This window comes from Falco punctatus (genome assembly GCF_963210335.1).
Source record: "Falco punctatus genome assembly, chromosome: 2".
Taxonomy (NCBI): domain Eukaryota; kingdom Metazoa; phylum Chordata; class Aves; order Falconiformes; family Falconidae; genus Falco; species Falco punctatus.
Window position 1 is genome coordinate 57,883,783 of NC_137581.1, and position 21,570 is coordinate 57,905,352.

General features: G+C 58.4%; 1 protein-coding gene across 2 annotated transcripts; it reads left to right on the forward strand.

Moving 5' to 3' along the window:
- Nucleotides 1-1,831: 1,831 nt before the first annotated feature.
- Nucleotides 1,832-17,389, forward strand: ZIC2 (Zic family member 2). Of its 2 annotated transcripts, XM_080376280.1 has the most exons (3): nucleotides 1,832-7,026; nucleotides 8,763-8,926; nucleotides 9,125-17,389. In XM_080376280.1, the coding sequence occupies exons 1-3, from the start codon at nucleotides 6,018-6,020 to the stop codon at nucleotides 9,389-9,391; spliced, it is 1,440 nt and encodes a 479-aa protein (XP_080232406.1). In that variant the 5' UTR covers nucleotides 1,832-6,017; the 3' UTR covers nucleotides 9,392-17,389. The 2 variants fall into 2 exon arrangements, with proteins under 2 accessions (XP_080232406.1, XP_080232405.1); XM_080376279.1 differs by having other exon boundaries at nucleotides 8,763-17,389.
- The last annotated feature ends 4,181 nt before the right edge of the window (nucleotides 17,390-21,570 follow it).

Consider the following 21,570-nt stretch of genomic DNA (forward strand, 5'->3'; position numbering starts at 1 on the left):
AGCACCCCGAGTCACAGCCCCGCGGGGGCCAACACTGGCGGGGAGTAACCCCGGTACCCCCCTAAGCGTCCCGTCGGGGGGATAGAACGGAGGCGCCAGGACCCCGGGTGGGGAGGGGGTGTGTCATGGCTGCCCACGGGCACGGAAGGGGCGATTTGGCAGCGAGGCTCCTGGCTCCTCCTTTCTGGAGGGGATCGGGGACGGATATTTTACGCCCTTAAAAATAAACTACTCCTGCGCCCATAAAAAGCCTGGTTCTCGTCGCCCCGTGCACCCAAGCGGGAGCCTGAGGGCTGGGACACGGCCCCGACACGGTGCCGGCATCGTGCCTGCCGTCGGGGCTGCCGCGGCCGTCGGGGCTGCCGGGGCTGGGCCCCGTCGCACGTTTGCGGGCTCGGAGACTTATGGGCAAAAGTTTCGGAGCTGCCGTTTCCAGTGCGCCCCTCGCCAGGGAAAAAAGTGGACGGACCATCCCCGCACATCCCCTTCGGCTATTTGCTCAAATAGGGGCAAAATAAGAACAAAAAAATTTACATCCTTCAATCCCTCTCTCTGTGTATATATATATATGTAGGTGTTTATGCATACAGAGCGAGAAAGAGATACAGTTGGCCTCAGCAAAACCAGGCCAAATTTTGCTCTGCGCTCTCTCTCTCCCCCCTTCCCCTCTCCCTGTAGCTAAACGTCACCGTTGGAAGAAGCTGTTGAGATAAATCAAATAGTGACACTTTGACGGCTTTACTTGTATAAGCAATATGGTTACCATATGGCATTGTTATTTATGAATGACAGCATAAATTGTATTACAAAGTCCATCGCGCTTTATTGGGAGGCTTCTCCCCTGCCTCTAACGTTTATACGGGCATCTCCAGACGGAAAAAGGTGCATCTAATAAAACCCGGCGGTGCTGCGGCAGACCCCGTTTTGGGGGCGTTGCGCCGGGGCTGTGCCGGCTGCGGAGCGAAGCGCGCAGCGGGGCTGGGCGCGGGGCGCGCAAAGTACGCGGCGTTGCGCGTCCCTCGGCCGCAGCTGGGCAGGGCAAAGCCACCGGCTGCCGCTCGGCCGAGGTCCCCATCCTGGAAACCGCCGCCACGCTGCTCCCCGCCTCACGGCATCGCCGCCGAGAGCTGGGTTTTATACGGCATCTTTTTTATATTTACATATATATATAAGTGCAACTGAGAGAACAATAAATATTAATGGTATGAAAGCGAGGTGCTCCTTCCTGCTGCCCCCGCCCTGCCTAGCAGTATGGTGGGTTTTTTTTTGTGTTGTGTTTTTTTTGTTTTTTTTTAAAGTCATTTAAAAGTTACAGCTTTGGCTGAGATTTTCATTATTTCCCCTTTTTCTTTTACATTACTCTGCCGGTAGAGCCTGACAAAGAACTTTTGTCCCGAAGTGTGTTTTACAGAGGGAGGCTACAGCACAACACATGTGGTCTTCACGGGTCATAGGTCGAACGGCCTAGAAGTGGCTCGGATCGGCACCATCAAAGGTAACCTGCAACTTAATATCCTGTTGATGAGCTTGTTGAATTTATGAGTGTCTGTGATACAGACAACGGTGCAAGTGATTCCGCTCAATTGGCCTCTTCTTCCCAGGGTACGGGCCGGCCACACGCCCCCTCCCCACCCCGCACCTCGTCCCGTTGCTCCGGACAGAAGCAAAGGCTGACTTTTGGGGGAAAGACACCCTCTTTCTGCCTGGCCGGCCCTCTCGCCTCTCCTTCCCCGGCGAGGCTGCCGCCAGCCGCATCCCCCCGCGGGCAGAGCCCCCGGCCCCGCCGCAGCCTGCGCCCCCGCCACCGAACCCCCGGCTGCCCTGAGCGGAGCACCCTCCCCATCGCCCCCGGTCCGGGGCCGGTGGCACCTCCCGGGGAAAGGGGCTCGAAGGCGAGGGCGGTATACGCAGCCCAGGGGAAGTGAGAAATTGCTCTCGCTAGCCCCTACACCCCCCAACCCCCTCCCCAGCCCCGCTCCCTCCGCATCAGCAGCCGGCAAGAATAAGAGCAGAGCAGTTTTAAAGAAAATTTCGGAACACTTACGAGGAGGGGAACGCTTTCCCGGGAAGGCTGACTTTGCTCTGCAGGTCTGGCACCTCCAGAAACCTGTTGAAAAACTTCTTTCAATAAACCAGTTTAGCACTGACTCTGGGTGACCGCTTGCCTCCCTCTCTCGAAAGCCCCCGCGAGCCGGAGGCTGCGTGTCTGGCGGTGGCCCGGCGAGCGAGTGCGGGGCTGGCTACTGGCGCCTCTGCCCTCCCCCCCCCCCCCCCCCCCCCGTTACCCTGTGACATGGGGGAAAGGGGTTTTGCGGTTCGGAGGGAAATAAAGCACTTCTTAGGAGGGACGGCGACATGACTTTGAACTTGGATCAGCTCCTCTGTTTCCTGCAGAGAGAGCAGGGCTGCAGCCCTGAAAGAATAGCAGAGCGCGGCCAGCCCGCGGGGGCTCCGGCTGGAATTCACCGCGTCCCCCCCAAAGCGCCCCGGTGCCGGCGCCGCTGAGCGGGCAGAGCGCGGGTGGGAGGCGAGGGGGCAGGGAAAGAAGGAAAGGAATGGGAAAAAGGAGAAAGGAAGAAAGAAAGAGAAGGAAGGAGTAAGAAAGAAAGGAAAAGAAAGAAAGGGAAGGAGGGGAGGAGGGAAAACAGGAGGGAGGGAGGAAGGAAGGAAAGAAGGAAGGAAGGAGACAGAAAGGAGAAAGGAGAAAAAAGAGAAAATAAGATAAAAGAGAAAAGGATGAAAAGGTAAGGAAGGGGAAGAAAGAAAAAGAAAAAGAGAGAGAGAGATTGAGAAAGAGAGAAAGAAAAAGAAGAATGAGGCAGAACTCCAGAAGGTAGGTATTTGTATGAACGGTCACCTTTTTTTCCTTTCTTTCTTTTTTTTTTTTTTTTTTTTTTTTTAAACAGTATTTATAGCTGGGAATTTTCCTAGACATTTTGGTTCTTTTTCAAATCTCAGATGTAGAAACTTCTTATAATTTTTGAGGGGGGGGGGGCGGTGTTAAATAATAATAAAAAAAAGTGTATTCAAGGGTCTGGTTGTCCGCACGATTTTTTCACTACTCGGGAAGCAGACGATGCAGGAGACCAAGATTTCCTCTCCAACTTGGGCTCTCGAAATCCCCAGCAGCGGTGGAGGACACTTCTCAGACCTCCGCCTCGGAAACCTTTCAGAGAAGGAAAACAGAATTTGTTCGCGGTCTGTCCCTGGAAGCCTGGGGGGTCAGGACAAGGACAGCATATGCTCCCAAGCTGCAGCCTGGGAAGGCAGTATCTGGGGAGCAGACACTCCTGCCTGCAAAGACAGGACCGAGTGACGGCGTGGTGAGGAGAGAAGGCTGGTGGCATCAGAGGTGTAGCTCTGCATTAATATTCAGTTATTCTTCTAATGCCCACTTCGGATTAGAAGGAATCCCACTTCTTCCCAAATCAAATCCTCGCCTTGTTCAAAAAGTAATGTCCGGTACTGACACATTTCAGCCACTTTCGGATCGGACAGGCTTGGAAATATTTTAACTATTTAGTGGCAGCGATGGGAAAAACCTTATTTCGACAACCCTAGCTGGTGGGCAGTGTTACCTTTTCCTCCCTCCCTCCCTCCCTCCCTCCCTCCCTCCCTTCCTTCCTTCCTTCCTTCCGCCTATCTATCTGTCTGTTTGTCTGTCTATTTGTCCATCTATCTCTTGCTGTAAAAGCCGTGCTCGGTCGCTGGGTCCAGGTTTGAGCATGTCTGCGCCTGATGCGGGATTTAATGCCGTGATAAATCACAGGAGGAATGTCGCAGGGAGAATTTCGAAAAGCCCCCCACAAGCACACATCCCCCTGTATTTTGGCTTGCCTCTCCGCCACGCACAGAGCCGACGCAGATCGAGACGCAAGGTTAAGTGCAGGACGCTTAATACGACAAATGTTCTGTCGGGTTTTAATTTTTACAAAGCCTTATTTATTGGTGAGCTGCTGGCCCCGAGATGATTATTTTTCAGCCACTACAAAACAAACCAAAGCAGGGGCCAGACATGTATTTACTGGAGGGGGAGGGGAAGGGGACTTGTTTGCTCTGTGTGTGCGCGCCGTGCGTGTGTGTGTGCTGGCTGTATGCTTTTTTATTCCTGCCATGTAAGAATTCGGTTTCCAAATAACAATGGCAGGGCAGGTTTTAGGGTTGGGGGTTATTATTATTTTTTTTTAGGTTTTGTTTTTGTTTATTTTTCAAAAAAGGGAAGAGACCAGGAAAACTCCTAAAGCATCTGTTGTCGTATGAACATTCACAACACATGCAGACCGACTCCTCTGCTCCCGCACAAGTGGTTTAAAAGCCCAAACAACCAGGGCGACCGTTCCCTCTTCTATTTTTTTTTTCTTTTCCCCTCCCAGCCGCGGTCGCTCCGCCAACGTGACTTTTATTTGATCCCCCCCTCGCTCTCTTTATCGATCACGGGCTTCATTTGCTTTAGCCGAAAAGGGGGAAGGGGCTGCAGGATGGGCGAGTTCCTCCCTCCCTCTGCCACTACACACACACACACACACACACACAAAAAGAGGCAGCCCCCCCTCCCCCCCCCAGCCCCCTGTTTATGTTTTAAGCCCCTCGCTTTGTTTGTTTGCCTCCCGAGGCAGGATCGCATGGCCAAGCGTTCATCGATATTTTCCGTGCGTGTGGCTCGCCGCACCTCTCTCCCCGCCACGGCACCCCTTTCCTTCGCCGCGGGGGAGGCGGGGGGGACACGGACACCACCACCTCCCCCCCCCAAAAAAAAGCAGCAGGCGGTGCCGGACGGAGGGCGGCCACCGGCGCCGAGCGGGGCCGTGCCGGGCCGTGCCGAGCCGGGCGGGGGCCGGGCGGCCTCGGGGCGAGCGGCGGCGGCGCGGCGGGGCGCGGGGCGGGCGGCGGGGCGGGCAGGGCGCGGGGCGGCCGCGCCGCCATTAGCCGGTGGCCGGGGACGCCCGGATGGACGGGGCGGCTCGGGCCAATGAGCGGGCGCCGGGAGAGCGGCCGGGCGGCGGGTAAAGGCGGCGTTGGGAGAGGAGCCGCCAGTGCGGGCGGGGAGAGGGAGCGAGGCCGGGGGAGGGAGGGAAGAAAAAGAGGGGGAGGGAGGGAGGGGAGGGGGAGAAAAATAAAAAGCCGCCGCCTCAGCAGCGCCCACCGAAATAAACAGAGGAGCGAGAGGGAGCGAGGGCGCGGGCGGAGCGGGGCTGCAACTCCGCCGCGCCGCTCCGGCCCCGGCGCTCCGCGGCCCCTTCCCGCCCCCGCCTCCCCTCCCCACCCCCACCGCCGCCCTTATTGTTTTTAATCCGCCTCCGACACCCCCCGCTCCCCTCCCCACGCCCCTCCGCGGCGGCGGGCGGGGGCGGCGCGGCGCGGGGCACCCCCCCCGGGTCCCTTCGCTCCGTGGGAACCCGCGGCTGCAAGTTTTTCTCCGTGAGAGACACCGCTAATGCCCGGCGGAGGATAAAACGAGAGCAGGGGCCCGGGGGCGGCGGGGGGCCCGAGGCGGCGGGGAGGGCCGCGGCCCACGCGGGGAGCGGCGCGGGGCCGGCCGGGCGGGGGTCGGCGGCGGTGACATCCCGGGGGCGGCGGGGGGGTGGGGGGGCGGCGTGTGCGCGGTTGTGTGTGCGCGCGCGAGTGTGTGTGTGTGTGTGCGTGCGTGTGTGCCGCAGGGAACGGCGAGGCGAGCCTTGCCCCCCCCCGTCCCCGTCCCCAGCCCCGTCCCTCCCCTGCTCCCCCTCCCCTCCCCTGCCCGCCCCCGCCTCAGCTCCTTTAATACACTTTGGTTCTCCGCTCGCCTTTGGACTCTGCTCTGCCTGGCTCCGGATACGGCTCCGGCGGCGGCGGCGGCAGCGGCAGCGGGCCGGTGCGGGCGCGGGCGGCGGAGGCGGAGGCGGGGGGACGCGGCGGCTGCCGGGGGGAAGCGGCGCGGAGCGGCGGCGGCGGCGGCCCCGCGCCGGGCCGGGCGGGCGGCGGTAGCCCGGCGGCGGCGGTAGCGGAGCGGCGGCGGCGGCCCCGGAGCGGCGCGGACCATGCTGCTGGACGCCGGCCCGCAGTTCCCAGCCCTCGGCGTGGGCACCTTCGCCCGGCACCACCACCCGGCCGCGGCGGAGATGCAGGACCGGGAGCTGAGCCTGGCGGCGCAGAACAGCTTCGTGGACTCGGCGGCGGCGGCGGCGCACATGGGCGCCTTCAAGCTCAACGCCGGCGCCCACGACCTGTCCCCCGGGCAGAGCTCGGCGTTCACCTCGCAGGCGCCCGGCTACCCCGCCGCCGCCCTGGGGCCCCACGCCGCCCACGTCGGCTCCTACTCCGGGGCGCCCTTCAACTCCACCCGGGACTTCTTGTTTCGCAGCCGCGGCTTCGGGGAGTCGTCGCCGGCCGGCGGGCAGCACGGCATCTTCGGCCCTGCGGCCGGCAGCCTGCACCACCCGCACACGGACGCTCAGAGCCACCTCCTCTTCCCGGGCATCCACGACCAGCACGGCCCCCACGCCTCCCAGAACGTCCTCAACGGGCAAATGCGCCTGGGCTTGCCGGGAGAGGTGTTCGCCCGGTCGGATCAGTACCGCCAGGTCTCCAGCCCCAGGACTGACCCTTACTCGGCGGCTCAGCTGCACAACCAGTACGGCCCCATGAATATGAATATGGGCATGAACATGGCAGCCCACCACCACCACCACCCAGGTGCCTTTTTCCGCTACATGCGGCAGCAGTGCATCAAGCAAGAGCTCATCTGCAAGTGGATCGACCCCGAGCAGCTGAACAACCCCAAAAAAAGTTGCAATAAAACTTTCAGCACCATGCACGAGCTGGTCACCCACGTCTCGGTGGAGCACGTTGGGGGACCCGAGCAGAGCAACCATGTCTGCTACTGGGAGGAGTGTCCCCGGGAAGGCAAGCCCTTCAAAGCGAAATACAAACTGGTCAATCATATCCGAGTGCACACGGGAGAGAAACCCTTCCCCTGCCCCTTCCCCGGCTGCGGAAAAGTTTTCGCCAGATCAGAAAACCTCAAAATTCACAAAAGGACGCACACAGGTAATTCGGGTTTCTTTCGGCAGATTTCTCCTCTCTGCCCGTGCCTATAGATGTATATATATATAAACAGATAAGAGACTCAGAGAGAGAGAAAGATGTAAAAATGATGGGAGTGATAAAATCAGGATCACGTTTAATTTTTTTTCCCCGCTCCATCATCCGGCTGCGTTTGTTTTGGTTTCTTCCTCACCAAGCATCCCACCCCCACCCCTAGATTTCGAAAGGATATTTTACTGATTTGTTTTAATTTACAATGTTGATGCGTGCCGAGGCTCGGCCGTGTCTTTCCACAGAAACGCAAAAATACAGCGCGAACTAAATTCTGCCGTCCTGCTAAAAGACAGCAAGACGTGTGTATATACATATATATATATATACATGAAACGCCTTATAGATTTGCAGTGCGCAACGTATTTGCATATAACTTCAGCGCTTGTGAGCGTGGCTTTCGTGTGTGGATACCGAGAGAGGGAAACTATATAAATACGTGCAAAATCCGTCATTAGTCCAAAATCCCGTTGGAAGTGGCAAAACGTCCCTTTCTGGGAATGCTTTCCATTAAATTTAAATGGTGTGAGCAAGGCAATAAAATTTTCTAATTTAAAAAAAAAGAAGTGTTTTTAAAGTCTCACTCGAGGTGATTTAAGGTGCTTTTGCAACAGTTTATTAAATTATGTAATAGGGACCAGAGGATTTGAGGCTCGGAAACTTCCACCCAGATCAGGTGGAAGAGGGCGAAGGAGCCCAGACTTTCCCGATGGAAAACCGCCTCAGCCGAAGGGTAACAAAAATAAACGCATCCTCCCGCCTTATCTATTATTCATTTACTGCTCCTGCCGGCTCCAACCGTGCCAGACTATTTCATAAAAGACGGCCAAATATTTTAGCGACTTCCACTCTAAATATTTACCCGGAGAAAGGCTAAAAATCCCGAGGCCTATTGTTTTCTCAAGTGCTAAGCCCGATGCGAGGTGCGAGACGAGCTTTAACAAGGTTTAAAATTTGAGAAATGTATTTGCATGAGATGCCCGCACTGAAGTCATTGTGTCTGAGCGGATGTCTTTAAGAAACAATTTAGGTGCTAATGGAATTTAATGTTAAATGCTTCCCCCTCCGAAGGCGGGGGGATGTGGAGTTCTCACCTCCAAATTACTCTCCGGCATTTGGAGTCCTGGCAGCCGGGAGAGAGAAATCCCTATGAAAATTAAATGAAGTATTTTACAGACGTTTAGTTTTCCCAGCGGATGTGCGTTTATCTCGAATATCCATACACGAAACAATCTGCCCGGCCTTAAATCTGTCGGTAATGGTTTCCAGTTTAACAGGATAGCGGATTTGGTACCGAGGCGAAACGGCTCGGTGCTTGCTTGCTTTTTTTTTTTTCTTCCCCCTTCCCCCCTCCCCCCCTCCTCCCTTTTTTATCGCCTTTCTTCTTCAGTCTCTTTCGGGGCCGGCTGTGTGTCGGCACCGGTCGAAATAAAAGCAGGGAAGGTGCCGGGCCTGAAGTGCCCGGGGGAGGTTCGATAGGAAAAGCGGGCGGGGGCCGGGCACTGCCTCGCTGCAGGGCAGCGCGGGAGCGGCGCGGGCCCGGGCAGTCTCTCCTGCTGCGGGCAGCCGCCAGGCAAAGCGGCTGGGAGCGGGGGCCCGAGGGCGGCGCGGGGGAAGCCCGGGGGAGGCGGGCGTGGGGCTGCGCGGGCGGCCGCGCTCACCCCCACCGGTCCGCTGCTGTCTTGCAGGGGAGAAGCCCTTCCAGTGCGAGTTTGAAGGCTGCGACCGGCGCTTCGCCAACAGCAGCGACCGCAAGAAGCACATGCACGTCCACACCTCGGACAAGCCCTACCTGTGCAAGATGTGCGACAAGTCCTACACCCACCCCAGCTCCCTGCGGAAGCACATGAAGGTACCTGACCCCGCAGCCGGCGGCGGGAGGCGGGAGGGCGGCCGCCCCGCGCCGGGCGCCCCGTCGGGGCGGCGGGCGGCGGGCACGGGGCCCGGGGGCGGCGGCGGGCCGGGCCGGCGGCGGGGGGTGCGCCCGGGGGGCGGCGGCGGCGGCCTCCCCGTCCCCCCTCCACCCGGCCGTGTTGCCTTTGCCCCCCAGGTGCACGAGTCGTCCCCGCAAGGCTCCGAGTCCTCCCCGGCCGCCAGCTCCGGCTACGAGTCCTCCACCCCCCCGGGGCTGGTGTCCCCTAGCGCCGAGTCCCAGAGCACCAGCAACCTCTCCCCAGCGGCGGCGGCGGCGGCGGCGGCAGCGGCAGCGGCCGTGTCCGCCGTGCATCGGGGCGGCGGCGGCGGCGGCGGCAGTGGCGGCGGCGGCGGCGGCGGCCACAGCGGCCTCTCCTCCAACTTCAACGAGTGGTACGTGTAGGGCCCCGCCGGACTGCTCTGCACGGCCCCGCCGCGCCCTCCCCGCCCCGGCGGCGGCGGCGGGCAGGAGGGAGCGAGCCCGCCAGAGACGCGCCGGGACATGCCGCCGCACCCGCTGGCAGCGAAATGACGGCCGAGCTGGATGAGGACGGGGGGCCTTTACCTCCCCACACCCCTCCCACCTTCGGGTCTTTTTTCTGTTGGATTTTTTTCTTTTCGAGGACATTTTGAACCAGCAAAAAATAAAAATTAAAAAAAAATTCTATAAAAGTACGTGCCGAAAAACGTAAGAGAACGAGTAAATCAATAGAGGAACAGAAAGGGGAGAGAGAAGGGGGGGAAACCCACCCCAAACACCACCGACACACCACCCAGCAAAAAGCTTCTCAAGCCGGCGGAAAGAAACTCTCCCTCCGGAGCCTCCAGACAAAAGATCAGAGACTCCAACTCCCCCGGCCCCTGCGCCTCCCCGCCCGGAGCCGTCAGCGCCCTCCCGCCCCACAAACTGTGTATATAGCGGCCCTCTCCTTCCTTCGTCGAGGTGGGGAACGAAGTTTTCCTGGATTCTTGGTGTATAGAAGTTCGTCCCGTTTGTAAACCGCGGATTGGTCCCCTTCTTCTTCTTTCTTCTTCTTCTCTTTTTTTTCTTTTTTCTTTTTTTTTTTTTTTTGTCTTTCTCTTTTTTCCCCCTCTTCCTCCCTCTCCGCGAAAGTGATGGACTTGTTTTCCCTCGCTCCCCCTCCCCACCTCCCTCTCTCCTGCTTTTTTAGTTCACCCCTTTAAAAAAAGTAACGTGGAAGAAAAAATGGTTTCTTTTGTAATTGTGATATCTTGAATATTGTGTTCCTTTTTAAGAGGCAACTTGATTGTAAACTGCATTTCAGCTATAGACTGGGGAAGAAATACCGTGCCAAAGTCTCCATTCTGTTACAGACACACACGAACAACAACGCTTGTGAATGTATTTTTTCTGTTAGCTGGGTTTACATGTGATGTTTTAGTGCTTTTGCGAGTTCAATTTGTTAGTTCCTGTTCGAAAGATTGTGAGGAAAAATAAACGTCGTGCCGTTAGCTTTTCCGTAATAACACCCTTCCTCCTGTAAATACCTGTTACCATATTTATCCATTTGTAATTAAATTATGGTATTAACTTGCTACAGAGGAAACAGTATTTATAAAGAATGTTTCTTAACTATAAATATGTACAATTGTGAGCATAAACTGTTTCAGATTTTTTATTTGAAGGTTTAAGTGGTTTCATCATTTCTTGTGATATGTTTTGAGAGTAATGCATACAGAAATATAATAAAACGTCTTGAAACTGCACGAGCTGTTTCCTTTTTACGCCAAGGGCTCTCGAAACCTGCTGTAAGGCATGTGAGGGGCTGAGTGGCGGCTGCACAACTAATGCTTTTAAAAAATCCGCCGGTTACTGGAACAGGAGGATTTCTTCCAGCTGGGCTCGCTGTCCAGAAAAAAAATCTTTTGGGGAAGCCTCTGGGCTAAAAGAAAAGGGTGAGCGTTTGCATATTCCCCAAATGACTTGCAAGGCAGGATCTCCTTTAGGAAGAGCTTTACACGGCAAGAGCGCAGCCTCCTTCGCCTTCTGCCGGACTCGGGCTCACCCTTCTACCCCCGGTGCGAGCGTGGCTGGGTACCCCGTTGCCCTGGAGGGTGACAAAGCAGGACGCTCCGGGACGAAGGCGGAGGGGCACTAGCCAGGCGCTGAGCTCAGCGCAGCGCTGCTTTGAGCCGTAAACCGTGTCCTTCTGCGCCTCCCGTGTTTTTGGTATCCTCCATCTCCCGAAGAAGAGAAAGTGGCCGTGCCCGAGAGCTCACATTTCCCTTAGAGCTTTCTTTCTCTTTCTCTCTCACTCTTTTCTTTCTAGCCCAAGGAACGGTTTGGGTTGTCAGCTGTGCACAGCGAGGGACCGAGAGCCGCCGGGCGATGCTTTCCCGGGGTGCTGGCCCAGCGCTGCGCTCCGCGGGCGCCGTCGGGGCCCGTCCGGCGGAGCCGCCTGTTTGGGGCTGGCAGGCAGCGGCTCTCAGGGCATTCCCCGCCGCACCGGGACACCCAAGGCTAGTGTGACAGCAGCCGGTAACGCGTGGAAAAAGTTCGGCCTTGCCAAACCACCGAAATACGCCCTGAGAAGAGGCAGCGCTGTGAGCAGGACTCCGAGCGCCCTGCGGTGGCTACGCTGCCTTCAGCGGCAGCTTGTGCAGGCGGGGAGAGCCCTTTGCTGCTCGCACCCGGCCGGCCCCATCGCCACCCCCCCGGACCAGCCGTCGGGTTGGGTTTTAAGGGCTTCGTCCCCCGTGTTCAAACAGCAGTAGAGGTGTCCCGAGCCGGTAGGTGGGGAGGTTAGGGTACACGGGGCCCTTCTCTCTTCTCGGATGAGGTGGGGGTTACCTACACCCAGGGGGAGGGGAGGGAGGAGGGAAAGACCCCCCCCTGTCCCGCCGCTGCCAACGAAGTTTAGATGTGGAGCAGAGACGGAGGTCTACCTCTGCGGCCGCGCCCCTCCCAGCGCGGCCATCCCCGCGCACACGGCAGGCTCCTCGGGTAATCAAACGGCTATTAAAACCTAATTTATGTTCGGTAATAATATTACGCCAAAAAAATATTGATTAAAATAATTGGCATATGCCGCCTGCCCCTTGGAGAGATCCGTGGGAAACGCAGCTGCGAGGATCCCTTTGTCCTGCCGGTCTCCCCGCAGCCGAAAAACCAAACGGGGGTCCCGCTTCAGAGCCCGGCGAGTGCTGCCAGCCCCTGCCAGCCCCGGGCAGCTCAAATCCCCTCCTGGGCCCGAGGCCGCACGGGCAGCGCTGGCCAAGGGCGGCGAACCCCGCTCCGGGGTCCCCGCCCCGGCTCCCGCCCCGGTGGGCTCTGCCCCAGCCGGCGAGAAGCGCCCCGGAACTGGGCTCCCCCTTCGCCCTCCCCTCGGAGCCGTCCTGGCTTCGGGGGAGCCCCAGGGGCGATCCCAGCCTCCACCCCCGGTAGCGGGGATGCGCGGGGTGGGCAGCCCCCCCACCCTAAAGGGGCTGTCCCGCTCCCGCCGGGCAGGGATGCCTCTCCTGCGGCAGGCCTGGGGAAGGGGACGAGGCGTCCATGGCCGTGAGCAAGCCCCCCTTCCCTGTGCTCAGCGGGCTGGCCCTGAACTTGACCCTGGCTTTGGCGCATCCAGCCCGCTGCCCCTCTCCACCCGCCTCCCCCGGGCCCTGACCCCGGCCCGGCCCTGCCACGCTTAAGGGAGAGCGCTAATTCATCGGGTTCAGGGGTTGTTTTTTTCTGGGGGGGAGAGGGCAGCCAAGACCCGTCTCGCAGCCTTGTGCGCGGGTGGCCCGGGCTCAGGGACCGCTGGCCCCGGAGTCCTGCTCTGCACCCCTCCTGCCCCCTCGCCTTCCACCACCTCCGTCCCCGTCACCCCAGTTCCCCCCTTCATCTCCCTCCCTTCGTCTCCCACACTGAGCCTGAGCTTTCCAAACCTCCCTGCCCCGACCCTGCGGGCAACCTGGGGACCAACCTGGAGGGAGGCCGGGGGTTGCCCCGGCAGCCCCCACCGATCCCCCGACCCCCGCCACCTGTCCACCCCCATGCCCTGCCGCAGCCGGGGCGGCGTGCCCCGGCCGCCCCGACGGCGCTTCCTCGACGGCTCCCGGGTCGCCCCGGCCCCCAGCCCCCCGCCTCCGGTGGGCAGTGAGGGGCACGGCACTGCCCTCCCGCCGGCACCCCGTGCCCAGCTGCCGCAAGCCCCACTTGGCCGGCTCTCCTCCGGCGGCGTGGCTCTTCGTTTATACCGTGAAAAACAGCGTGGAGCGGCGGTGTTAGTTTTTATCAGGATTACTATGAATCATAAAATTCACTCGTAACTCTGCCTGGAGACCCCCTGAAAAGAGGAGTGATCTCCCTGGGAATTGTTTGCTCCTCATGCGCTTCTCCCCAGCCACAAAAATTGAGGCTCTGTCTGTAAAACTAGCGGTGCTGCGCCCCACGCCCCCGCACCAGGAGGGCAGCTCGCCGCTCGGGGCTCTGCCCCGCCGCTACCTGCCCCCGCCGCCCGCACCGAACGAGACCCTCCTCGTCACCTGGTCTGGCCGCTCTCGTGGCTTTGTGCTGCAGCCGGCGGCGGCAAAAAACCAAACCCCAAACCCAAACCCAAACCAACTTCCCACCAAACAAACAGAGATGACAACAGCCAAGACCGAAATAAAACCAAGTCGGGCAGCTCTCGCCCCAACCCGAGCGTCGAGCGGCTGCCGAGCTCGGAGATGCCGCTGCCGGTACCGGTACCGGCGGGGCTACGCAGCGGGCAAGGGGTTGCCCCTGCCCGGCCAAGCCCTCGCCGCGGGCAGCCGAGGGGCAGCAGCCCGGGCTGCAGCCGCTCCGCTTGGCTCTGGCCAGACTTCCCCAAACCCCTAACAGCCTTTTAAGTTTCCCCTTTGTTTTCAGAAACTCGTACACGTTTCCTGCCCGCTATGAAGACATAACAGGCTCCCCCAAACCTCTCCCCAGCCACACGTGCACGCTAGACGTGCTCACGGGCACAGCGAGGTACGTATATTTTCCATCTCCATGCATGGTTGGTATTTTTGGTTGGTGTTTTTAAATCTCGTGGGTCTCTTCACACACACCCTCTTCCCCCCCCCCCCCCCCCCCCCGCTTTTTTCTTCCTTTCTTTCCTTTTTCTTTCTCTTCTTTTTTTCTTTTCAATTTCCCCAAGCCAAACAGCCGGGGAAGGAGCCGCATTTTACCAGCAGAGCAAGCCAAAACTGTTGTCCCACCCTGCAGGGCACTGTGCCCCCCTCCCTCCCAAAGTGCAATCCCTCCCCAGTGCTTTGGGGTTTCTTCCCCCCCCCCTTTTTTTTTGTGTGCGTGTGTGTCCCGATCGGGCTGGAGGATTTCTCTGCCTTTAATATTTGGGGAGAAAGAAAAGAAGAACAGAGAAGAGAAGAAGAAGAAGAAGAAAACCGGTGGAGGGAGGACCTTCGCCAGAGGTTTCATGTCTTTAATACTACTTCAAAGTGGCTGCCCGACTGTTGTCCCGAGGAGAGGAAGCGCGGCACCGGCCGGACCGCCGGTCCCACTTCCTCGCAGGGCAGGAAACACGAGCAGGTTCCCCGCGCCCCTCGCCCGCGGCCCCAGGCGCTCCAGGGGCGCCTGCGGGGGGCGGCGGCGGGGCCGGGCGGCGGCACCGGGCGCGGAGCGGGCTCTGCTCGGCCGCCCCCACGCCGCGCCGCGGCCCACGCGCGGGAGCCAGCTGTTGCGTCCCGGAGGGGCAAGGACCCTCTTTTGGTGTTAAAAAGAAAATAATCGGCAACTGGAGGGGGGGAGGGGGGTGGGAAGTGATCGAGCGCCAGTCGGTGACCGAGAGGGGGTTTTACACGCGTGGCACCGCACCTCGCAGAGGGCTGGGGGCGGCCGCGGGGGGACCCGGGGTGCCCAGCCCGCGGCAGGCGGGGTTGGCCGCCTCAGGACGGGGCCGCCCCGACACCGCCCCGCGGGGCTCCGCCGGCCGCGGGTGCCGCGGGGACGCCGCAGGTCCGTGGGTGGCCGCGGCCGGGGCGGCCGGCGGGAGCGGGGGCAGCGGCCCGGCCCGGAGCGCGGCGGAGCCCGGGCCGAGAGGTGCCTGCGGGAGACGGGCTCGGTGCGTGCGCGCGCCGCCGTGGTCCGGGGCTCGACATACAGTGGTCTGCGGCGGGGGCAAACAAAAACACCGAACCCCCCCAACAATAACAAAAAAGAGCAATTTTTCCGTCGAACTCCTTTTTTTTTTTTTTAACCTTTTTTTCTTTTTCCTAGAGCACTAATTCCTCTGTATGGGCAAGCAGCCCTTCTTCTTTGATTCTTAGTCACAGCCCCTAGATTAAATACCGGTTTTAATGAGAGCCGTGGCTGCGGCCGCATTAGGTGATGATAGTTATGAAGACGATGTGACCTGTTTTGATGAAGACGATCTGACCTGTAGGGAGAGAGGGAAAGGTCAGCCACATGCAGTGGCCAGATTTCTGCTCGTTCCCGGCACATGCTGCTGCAATATTGATCCGCGGAGAAAGATAAACATAAAAGCTAGATCCTATGTCCTGAATACTAATGAACGTGGCTTCCAGATTTTAATTGTTGTTGACTTCTTATTTCCACCGTAAACATTTGCTGACCTCTGTAGGGCAATTCCCCCCAGTTTTATTTTATTTTTGTTTTGTTTTAGTTTATTTTATTTTGTCTTATTTTATCCTATTTTGTTTAATTTTTTCCAATCACTGAATGCCCCTCCTGTTGGAAATCTTTCCGGCAAGTTACTTTCGCCAGCAGCCAAGGCGCAGCCCCCAGAAAGCCACCGCCCGCATCTCGTTTCCATGAGACGGCGCAGCGAAGGCAACCGCTGCTGAAAACGGGGAAAGCTCTTCGGAAAGGCAGTATCTCGACCTGGGATCCACCTCTCGCATTTCTGCTTCAGTTCTCGCTCCATTCCTTCGCAGCATAACGCTGCAGATGACACCGGAGCTGTTAGGGTTTGTTGTAGGTTGTTGTTTTTTGGTTGTTTTTTTTTACCCCCGCCCCACCCCACCCCCGGACCGTGCGGCAGAACCAGCAGTGAAGCTGGAAGAGAGCTTTCCCTTCAAAGCCTCCCCGGTTTTCCAGCTGTTCCCAGACTAGATACACCTACGGCAGGCAAGGAGAGACGGGAAAAAGCCGTTGTCTTGGGGAGAGAGGCATTGCAGAGGCGCTCTCCCCCTGCCCGTGCAGAGCAGCCTGGCCAGACAAGCGGGGGAGGCTCTTTTCGGAGGGTTTTCGCTGCGACGGTAAATGGTTCAGGATGACTCGCTGCCCCGGCTGCCTCTTGGCATTTTTTTTTTTTTTTTTTTTGCCCTTGGAGATGGTCAAAATTAGCTGTAAATCGGGTAAAGCAGCCAGCGAAGCAGCTATCCCCAAACACGCGCTTCAAGTTTCCGTCGCTTCGTGGAAGAGCTGGAGTAAGCACCAGCGACTATATAGGGGCAATTAACTGTATCAGGCTGACATTTAAGAAAATGAGGGAGATATTAAACTCCTAATTCCCGTCATTACAAATAATTTTCATGAAGGGAACTTCTAAAAGATTTTTTTTTTTCTCCCTTACACTTTCCAGTCTATTTTTTTAACCCCTGAGTGATTTACTACGTAAGTAATTTTAGAGGATGCAGTTTACAGCTTGAGTTATTAGACTGAACACCTCTGGCTGACACCACAACACCTTTTTTTTCTGCCTGCAGCTGTGAGTCACAACCCCATTTTCATACCAAACTGCTGCACATTCCTTTACAATATAGACTTCCTTCTTGCAAAGATCAAACACGCTCCGGCCAACGTGTTTATTTTAAAATACAGGAAAATTAAAACTAAACATGGACTTAAAAGAAAAAAAAATGCATCATTTATTTTCCTGCTGTCCCTTCTACTAAAATAAAATAAAAATAAAATAAAATTAGGACGGAACGGTGTAGACCACTCCAATAAAAGAATACAGTGACAGAGCCAGAACAGTTGATTCCGACTGGAACAGGAACGGATCCTTCTGTTTGCTGTTATTTATTTATGTATTGTGGCTATGGTTTTAATTATATGTGGGAATGTCAGGCCAAGATGCTGTAACCGTAGCCTCCCTTTAACACACTTTTCCGATTTGTTTAATGCCAGCGCTACAAGGCTAGAACAGGCACCATAAGGAAAATGGTTTCAATATTCTGTTTAAGAGCTTACAACAGGGAATCCCGGAATTACAGGAAAACCTGCAGGCCTGCTCCGTGGAGGTGCCCGGCAGGACCAGGCACCTTCGTGCTCCTCGGCAGGTTTCGGGGTGCGGGGAGGGAGCGGAGGCGGGGAGTGGGGGGTGGGGAAGGCGGGAGGGAGAGGTGCCCGGGGTCATTTCTACCCAGCAAAGCGGGGTTTTAAAAGCCTCAGCGGCGCAGGCACTGGGATGCTTTTTAATTCTGAGCAGGGTGAAAGTAAATTTGGTCTCTGCCCACTCCTCTTGGGTCTGAGAGGGGGACTTCGCTGCAAGTTCTTCTGTTTCCATTCCCTGGGGTTTTTTTGCCCCGGAGGAGCGTACCCGGTCGAGCTCGCCTTGCCCATCATCTCCCCCAGCTCCTCCGCCAGGCTTCCCCCGCGTCATGGGAGTGATGGGTGAGGCAGGGGAGCGGGACGTACCTGCTGCCCGCATTCATTTACCTTTGGCACGCATACAGAGGAAAAAAGATTTTTTTAAAGAAGAAAAAAATAGGAAAGAAAAAGCAAAGCGAAGGATCGTTCGCTTTAGGGAACAGATCGAATAACTCCCTCTCTCGCCCCTCCAAATTACTCCCGATCCAAACGGCTCCGAAACGCTGAGCAAAGCAGGCGGCGAGCGCACACCGCTCCCCGGGGCTGTGCTTGCGCAGCGCGGGGGGCAGGACGTTCCCCCTCACGTCCCCTGGGCTCAGCCTCCGGGCCAAGGGCTCTCCGACCGCCTGCCGTCGCGGCCCGACATGAGCCCAAAAGTGCGGGCGGGAGCGGGGGTTTCCCCGCGGGACAGCCTCCCGTGCCGGCAGGCACCGCCGCCCGAGCCCCGCGCCGCCCGCTGCTTGCCCGCACCTGCCCCCGCGCTGCCCGACGTGCGCGCCCGCTGCCTGCCCGTCGCCCCGGCGCACCGCGGGGACAGCCCCGCCGGGACGCGCGGCATCGGGGCGCGGCGCTGCCCCGGTCTGGACAAACTACACTCGCTAAGAAGGGGGACTGTGGGTCCCCCCCCGCCCAAAAAAAAAGGGGGGGGAGGAGGCCGAGGTTCTCGTTTTCAGCTCTTAAATCAAAGCCTGGACTCGGCAGAGACGGCGAAGAAACCCGCGGAGGGCCCGCTCCGCGCGTGGAGGCTGCCGGCGCCGCTAGGACGCGCTTGCTAACGCCGTTTCCCCCGCGGGGTGTCCCGCGGATGGCTGCGTCCCCAAGCCCAAAGGGCAACGCCGCGGCAATCCCCGACGGGATGTGCGCCGTAGGTGCCTGGGACCCCCTCGGCCCCCTGAGCACAGCGGCCCGCCTGGACCTACAGTCCCCGGCCCCCTCGGGAGACTCTTCCCTGCGCTCCCGTCGAGGGTCGAACCCTGCACCTCACTCCGCGCTTTCTGCACAGCAGCGGCGCGGGTACCCCGAGGGATTTGGGGTGTCTGCAGCAGATGGGCAGTCTGTCCCGGGGAGGTGGCCGGATCCTGCCCCTTCTGTTTCACCCGGCCCGTGCCTTTGCTTTAAAGGGCTTGTAACAAAGTGGCGCGACACCGCCACGTCTCTCCTTGACAAGGTGCTTCGTGCGTACAGATCGGGTAGGGATGCGCTGAGCGGCTGCCAGCTCCGGGCGGAGAGTATCCATGCTTAGCGGCCAGCACACGCCGGCTGCCTCCCGAGAACCTAAGGAACCTAAGCCTTCTTAGGGTTTCAAAGAAAGCAACCGAGAAGTGGCTGCGTTTAATTAAAAGCATCGACGAATCGCTGAGGCAAGGGGAACCCGGGTTCAAGCGGTGCTCTCGCGGCTGAAGGGGATTTGACTGGCAAGTCCTTCGGGCTGCTCCCGCTCGCCCTGACGGGTCCCTGCTTGCCCGGTATTGGGGTGAATGAATGGTAAAACCCAGAGACGGCTCTTGCCCCGAAACCCGATGAACGCAATTTTGCAACGCGACGAGGAGCTTAATTTCTTTTATTTTTTTTGCTGGTTTGTCCCCGTCCGGGGAAGAACTGGAAGCGGCTCCCCGTGGCAGGTTACGAAGGGGATGGGCATCCTGGCACTTCCAGGTTTTGGTCACCGAGTCCGGCGACACGCAGCCCCGCAGGCAGGGGAACAGCCCCCGCAGAGCGCCCAGAGCCCGCGGCGAAGGGCGCGGAGCCTCCCCCGGCGCGGTCGCCCGTCCCGGGCCCCGGTTCTCCCGCGGCGGGGACAGCGGGGTCCCCCCCTCCGCACCTCGGCCGGGCAACAGTTTCGCTGCTGGGCGAGAAGCAGGACCCTCACCCGCGGTGCCACCGGGTGATGGGTGCCTGAGCCCGTTCCCGCTCCGGGGCACCGGGGCGTTGCGGACGGCGCTTTCCGGCGCCCGGCATCCCGACATTTCGGCAGGCACCCACCGGTGGCGGCTTTTGAACGTCCGCCGCACTGGGGACTCACTGTACCGTCGGGCTTTTGGGCAGGCTGTCCCTGCCGCCGGGGCGACTCCGGCAACGAGGGCGACATCCCCGGCGGCTGCCCCAGCACCAGCTCTCGGGAGGGACACGCGGGACACGCCACACTGTGCCACCGCTTTGTGAAAGGCGCCTGCCGGGCTCCGGAGCCTCCGGGTAACGTGCCCTGGTTAATCCCGGCCACTCGCTCCCTCCAGCTCTTGCAGCAGTAGGGACGTGAGCAAGCAGGGCCGCTGCTCCCTCCCCGGCCCTGGCGTCCCGCTGAGCCCCCTCCGCAGTGCCCCCGGTGCTGGGGGCTCCTCGGAGCGCCTGGCTGCCGCCGCACGCCCCGGCGGGGTCCCGTACACGCCGTCCGTCGGAAGAAGCAGAGAACAAGAAACCTCAGGGAGGTGCCGGCGGGGCTCTGCGGAGGCCGGCGCGGTGCCCCTCCGCCTCGGGCTGGTGGTGGTGGTGTTTGCAAACACCGCGCCAAGGAGCAGCGCGGGTCGGGCGGCGGCGGGGGCTGCCGGGCAGGGGGTGCCGGGCAGGGGGTGCCGTGCGGGGGGTGCCGTGCGGGGGGTGCCGGGGGCTCAGCCCTTCTCCCCAGGCACGGTCAGGCTGAGAGGCCGGCCCGGCGGCTGGAGTCCGGGCCCGCGGGCACCGCATCATTCACAGCATATCTACGAAGCAGAGAGAGAAAGGAAGGAGCTGCCTCTGTTCCACAATACCTTTTTTTGGTGGGATAGATTACATTCACAAGCCCTTCCACGTTAAAGCCCTTTAATTTGGTTTCTACGGCTTGCATATTCGAGGCTTTCCAGGGGTACCCACGCGGGAGCAACCCACGTAGCGCCCCAGCCCCTCTGCTGCCCCTGAGCAGCGGCTCTGCGCAGCCCAGCCTGTGTGCCAGCTCCGGCTCTGGCTTGCTGGCCCTACCCGCCCTAAAACACCCACGGAGACACACACCTGCTGAAGACACCATTAAGATTAAAAAAAAAAGATGTTCCACTGCACAAAAGGTACTGTAAAATGTAATGGCAACCGGTATTGGAACAGTTATGCAGAAAAATAAATTTTCTTTGTCTATACAGTGGCAACATTTTCTTTCCAGCAAAGTGAGCGACAAGCAGAAGGGGCAGAAAATGACGTGGAGGTGCAAAGAAAAAATCTCAGCGTCAGGTTCTTGCTTCCCAAGCAAAACCAACCGACCGCCACTACCAGCCAAAAGAAATCTCATATATTTTATTTGCCTTCCACAGACTTGTATATTTAGCACATCTTTTATTGTCCCACCGCGCTTCCAGAAAGTTGCTATACCTTAGCCTGAAATCACAGGCTGCAGCGTCAGATTTTGGCAACCTCCCTTCTGCTACAGCTATTAAAGGAGATTTAGCCTCCAGTAGAATTCATTCATCCCACCATTTATACCAGATATTAAGTGACTAAATCAGCTGTTGGGGTGGTTCCTTGTGCAGCCAAAATGATCAACTCTCATGTGCAGTCCACTAGACATACCACCACCTAAGCCAGAACGACACCGACGTACCAGAAAATGAGCCAATTGCATTAAGCAACGATTACATCATGTACAGCTCATACCAGTTTTGCTATTACTGAAGAACAGCAGAAGCTGTGTGAGAGAATGAAACAGCAAAAATTCTGGGTTTAGCCCAAGTTACAGGCCTGAGTATTGAAATTAATGGGTATCTTCTTAATCTTTCATCCTAATTTCTGCAGGAGATGAAGCAATGGAGATAATGTAGGGATTTTTGTCTTTAAAATATGTTCCTTTAATACCCTCAAATAATAATCCTTAAATGCATTACTTCTTGCCTTCACAGGGTTTAAGTGGATTTTAAATAATTCCTAGACCTTGCGCAGTCCCTTTATGGATAAATACCTTTTATCCTCTGTACCTGCATGTATTTTGCTAAGTCTCATGGTGGGCTGCATTAGAAATATCCAGATGGGCAACACCAGCATCTGTGGTACTATCGGGAGTTGCTGAACAGATAATTGAGGAG

What these genes read in the sequence shown, in the direction of transcription:
- ZIC2 (XM_080376279.1), top strand. Translation starts at nt 6,018, where the DNA reads ATGCTGCTGGACGCCGGCCCGCAGTTCCCAGCCCTCGGCGTGGGCACC. An exon ending in TCACAAAAGGACGCACACAG is followed by an intron (nt 7,027 to 8,762) that starts GTAATTCGGGTT and finishes GCTGTCTTGCAG; the next exon opens with GGGAGAAGCCCTTCCAGTGC.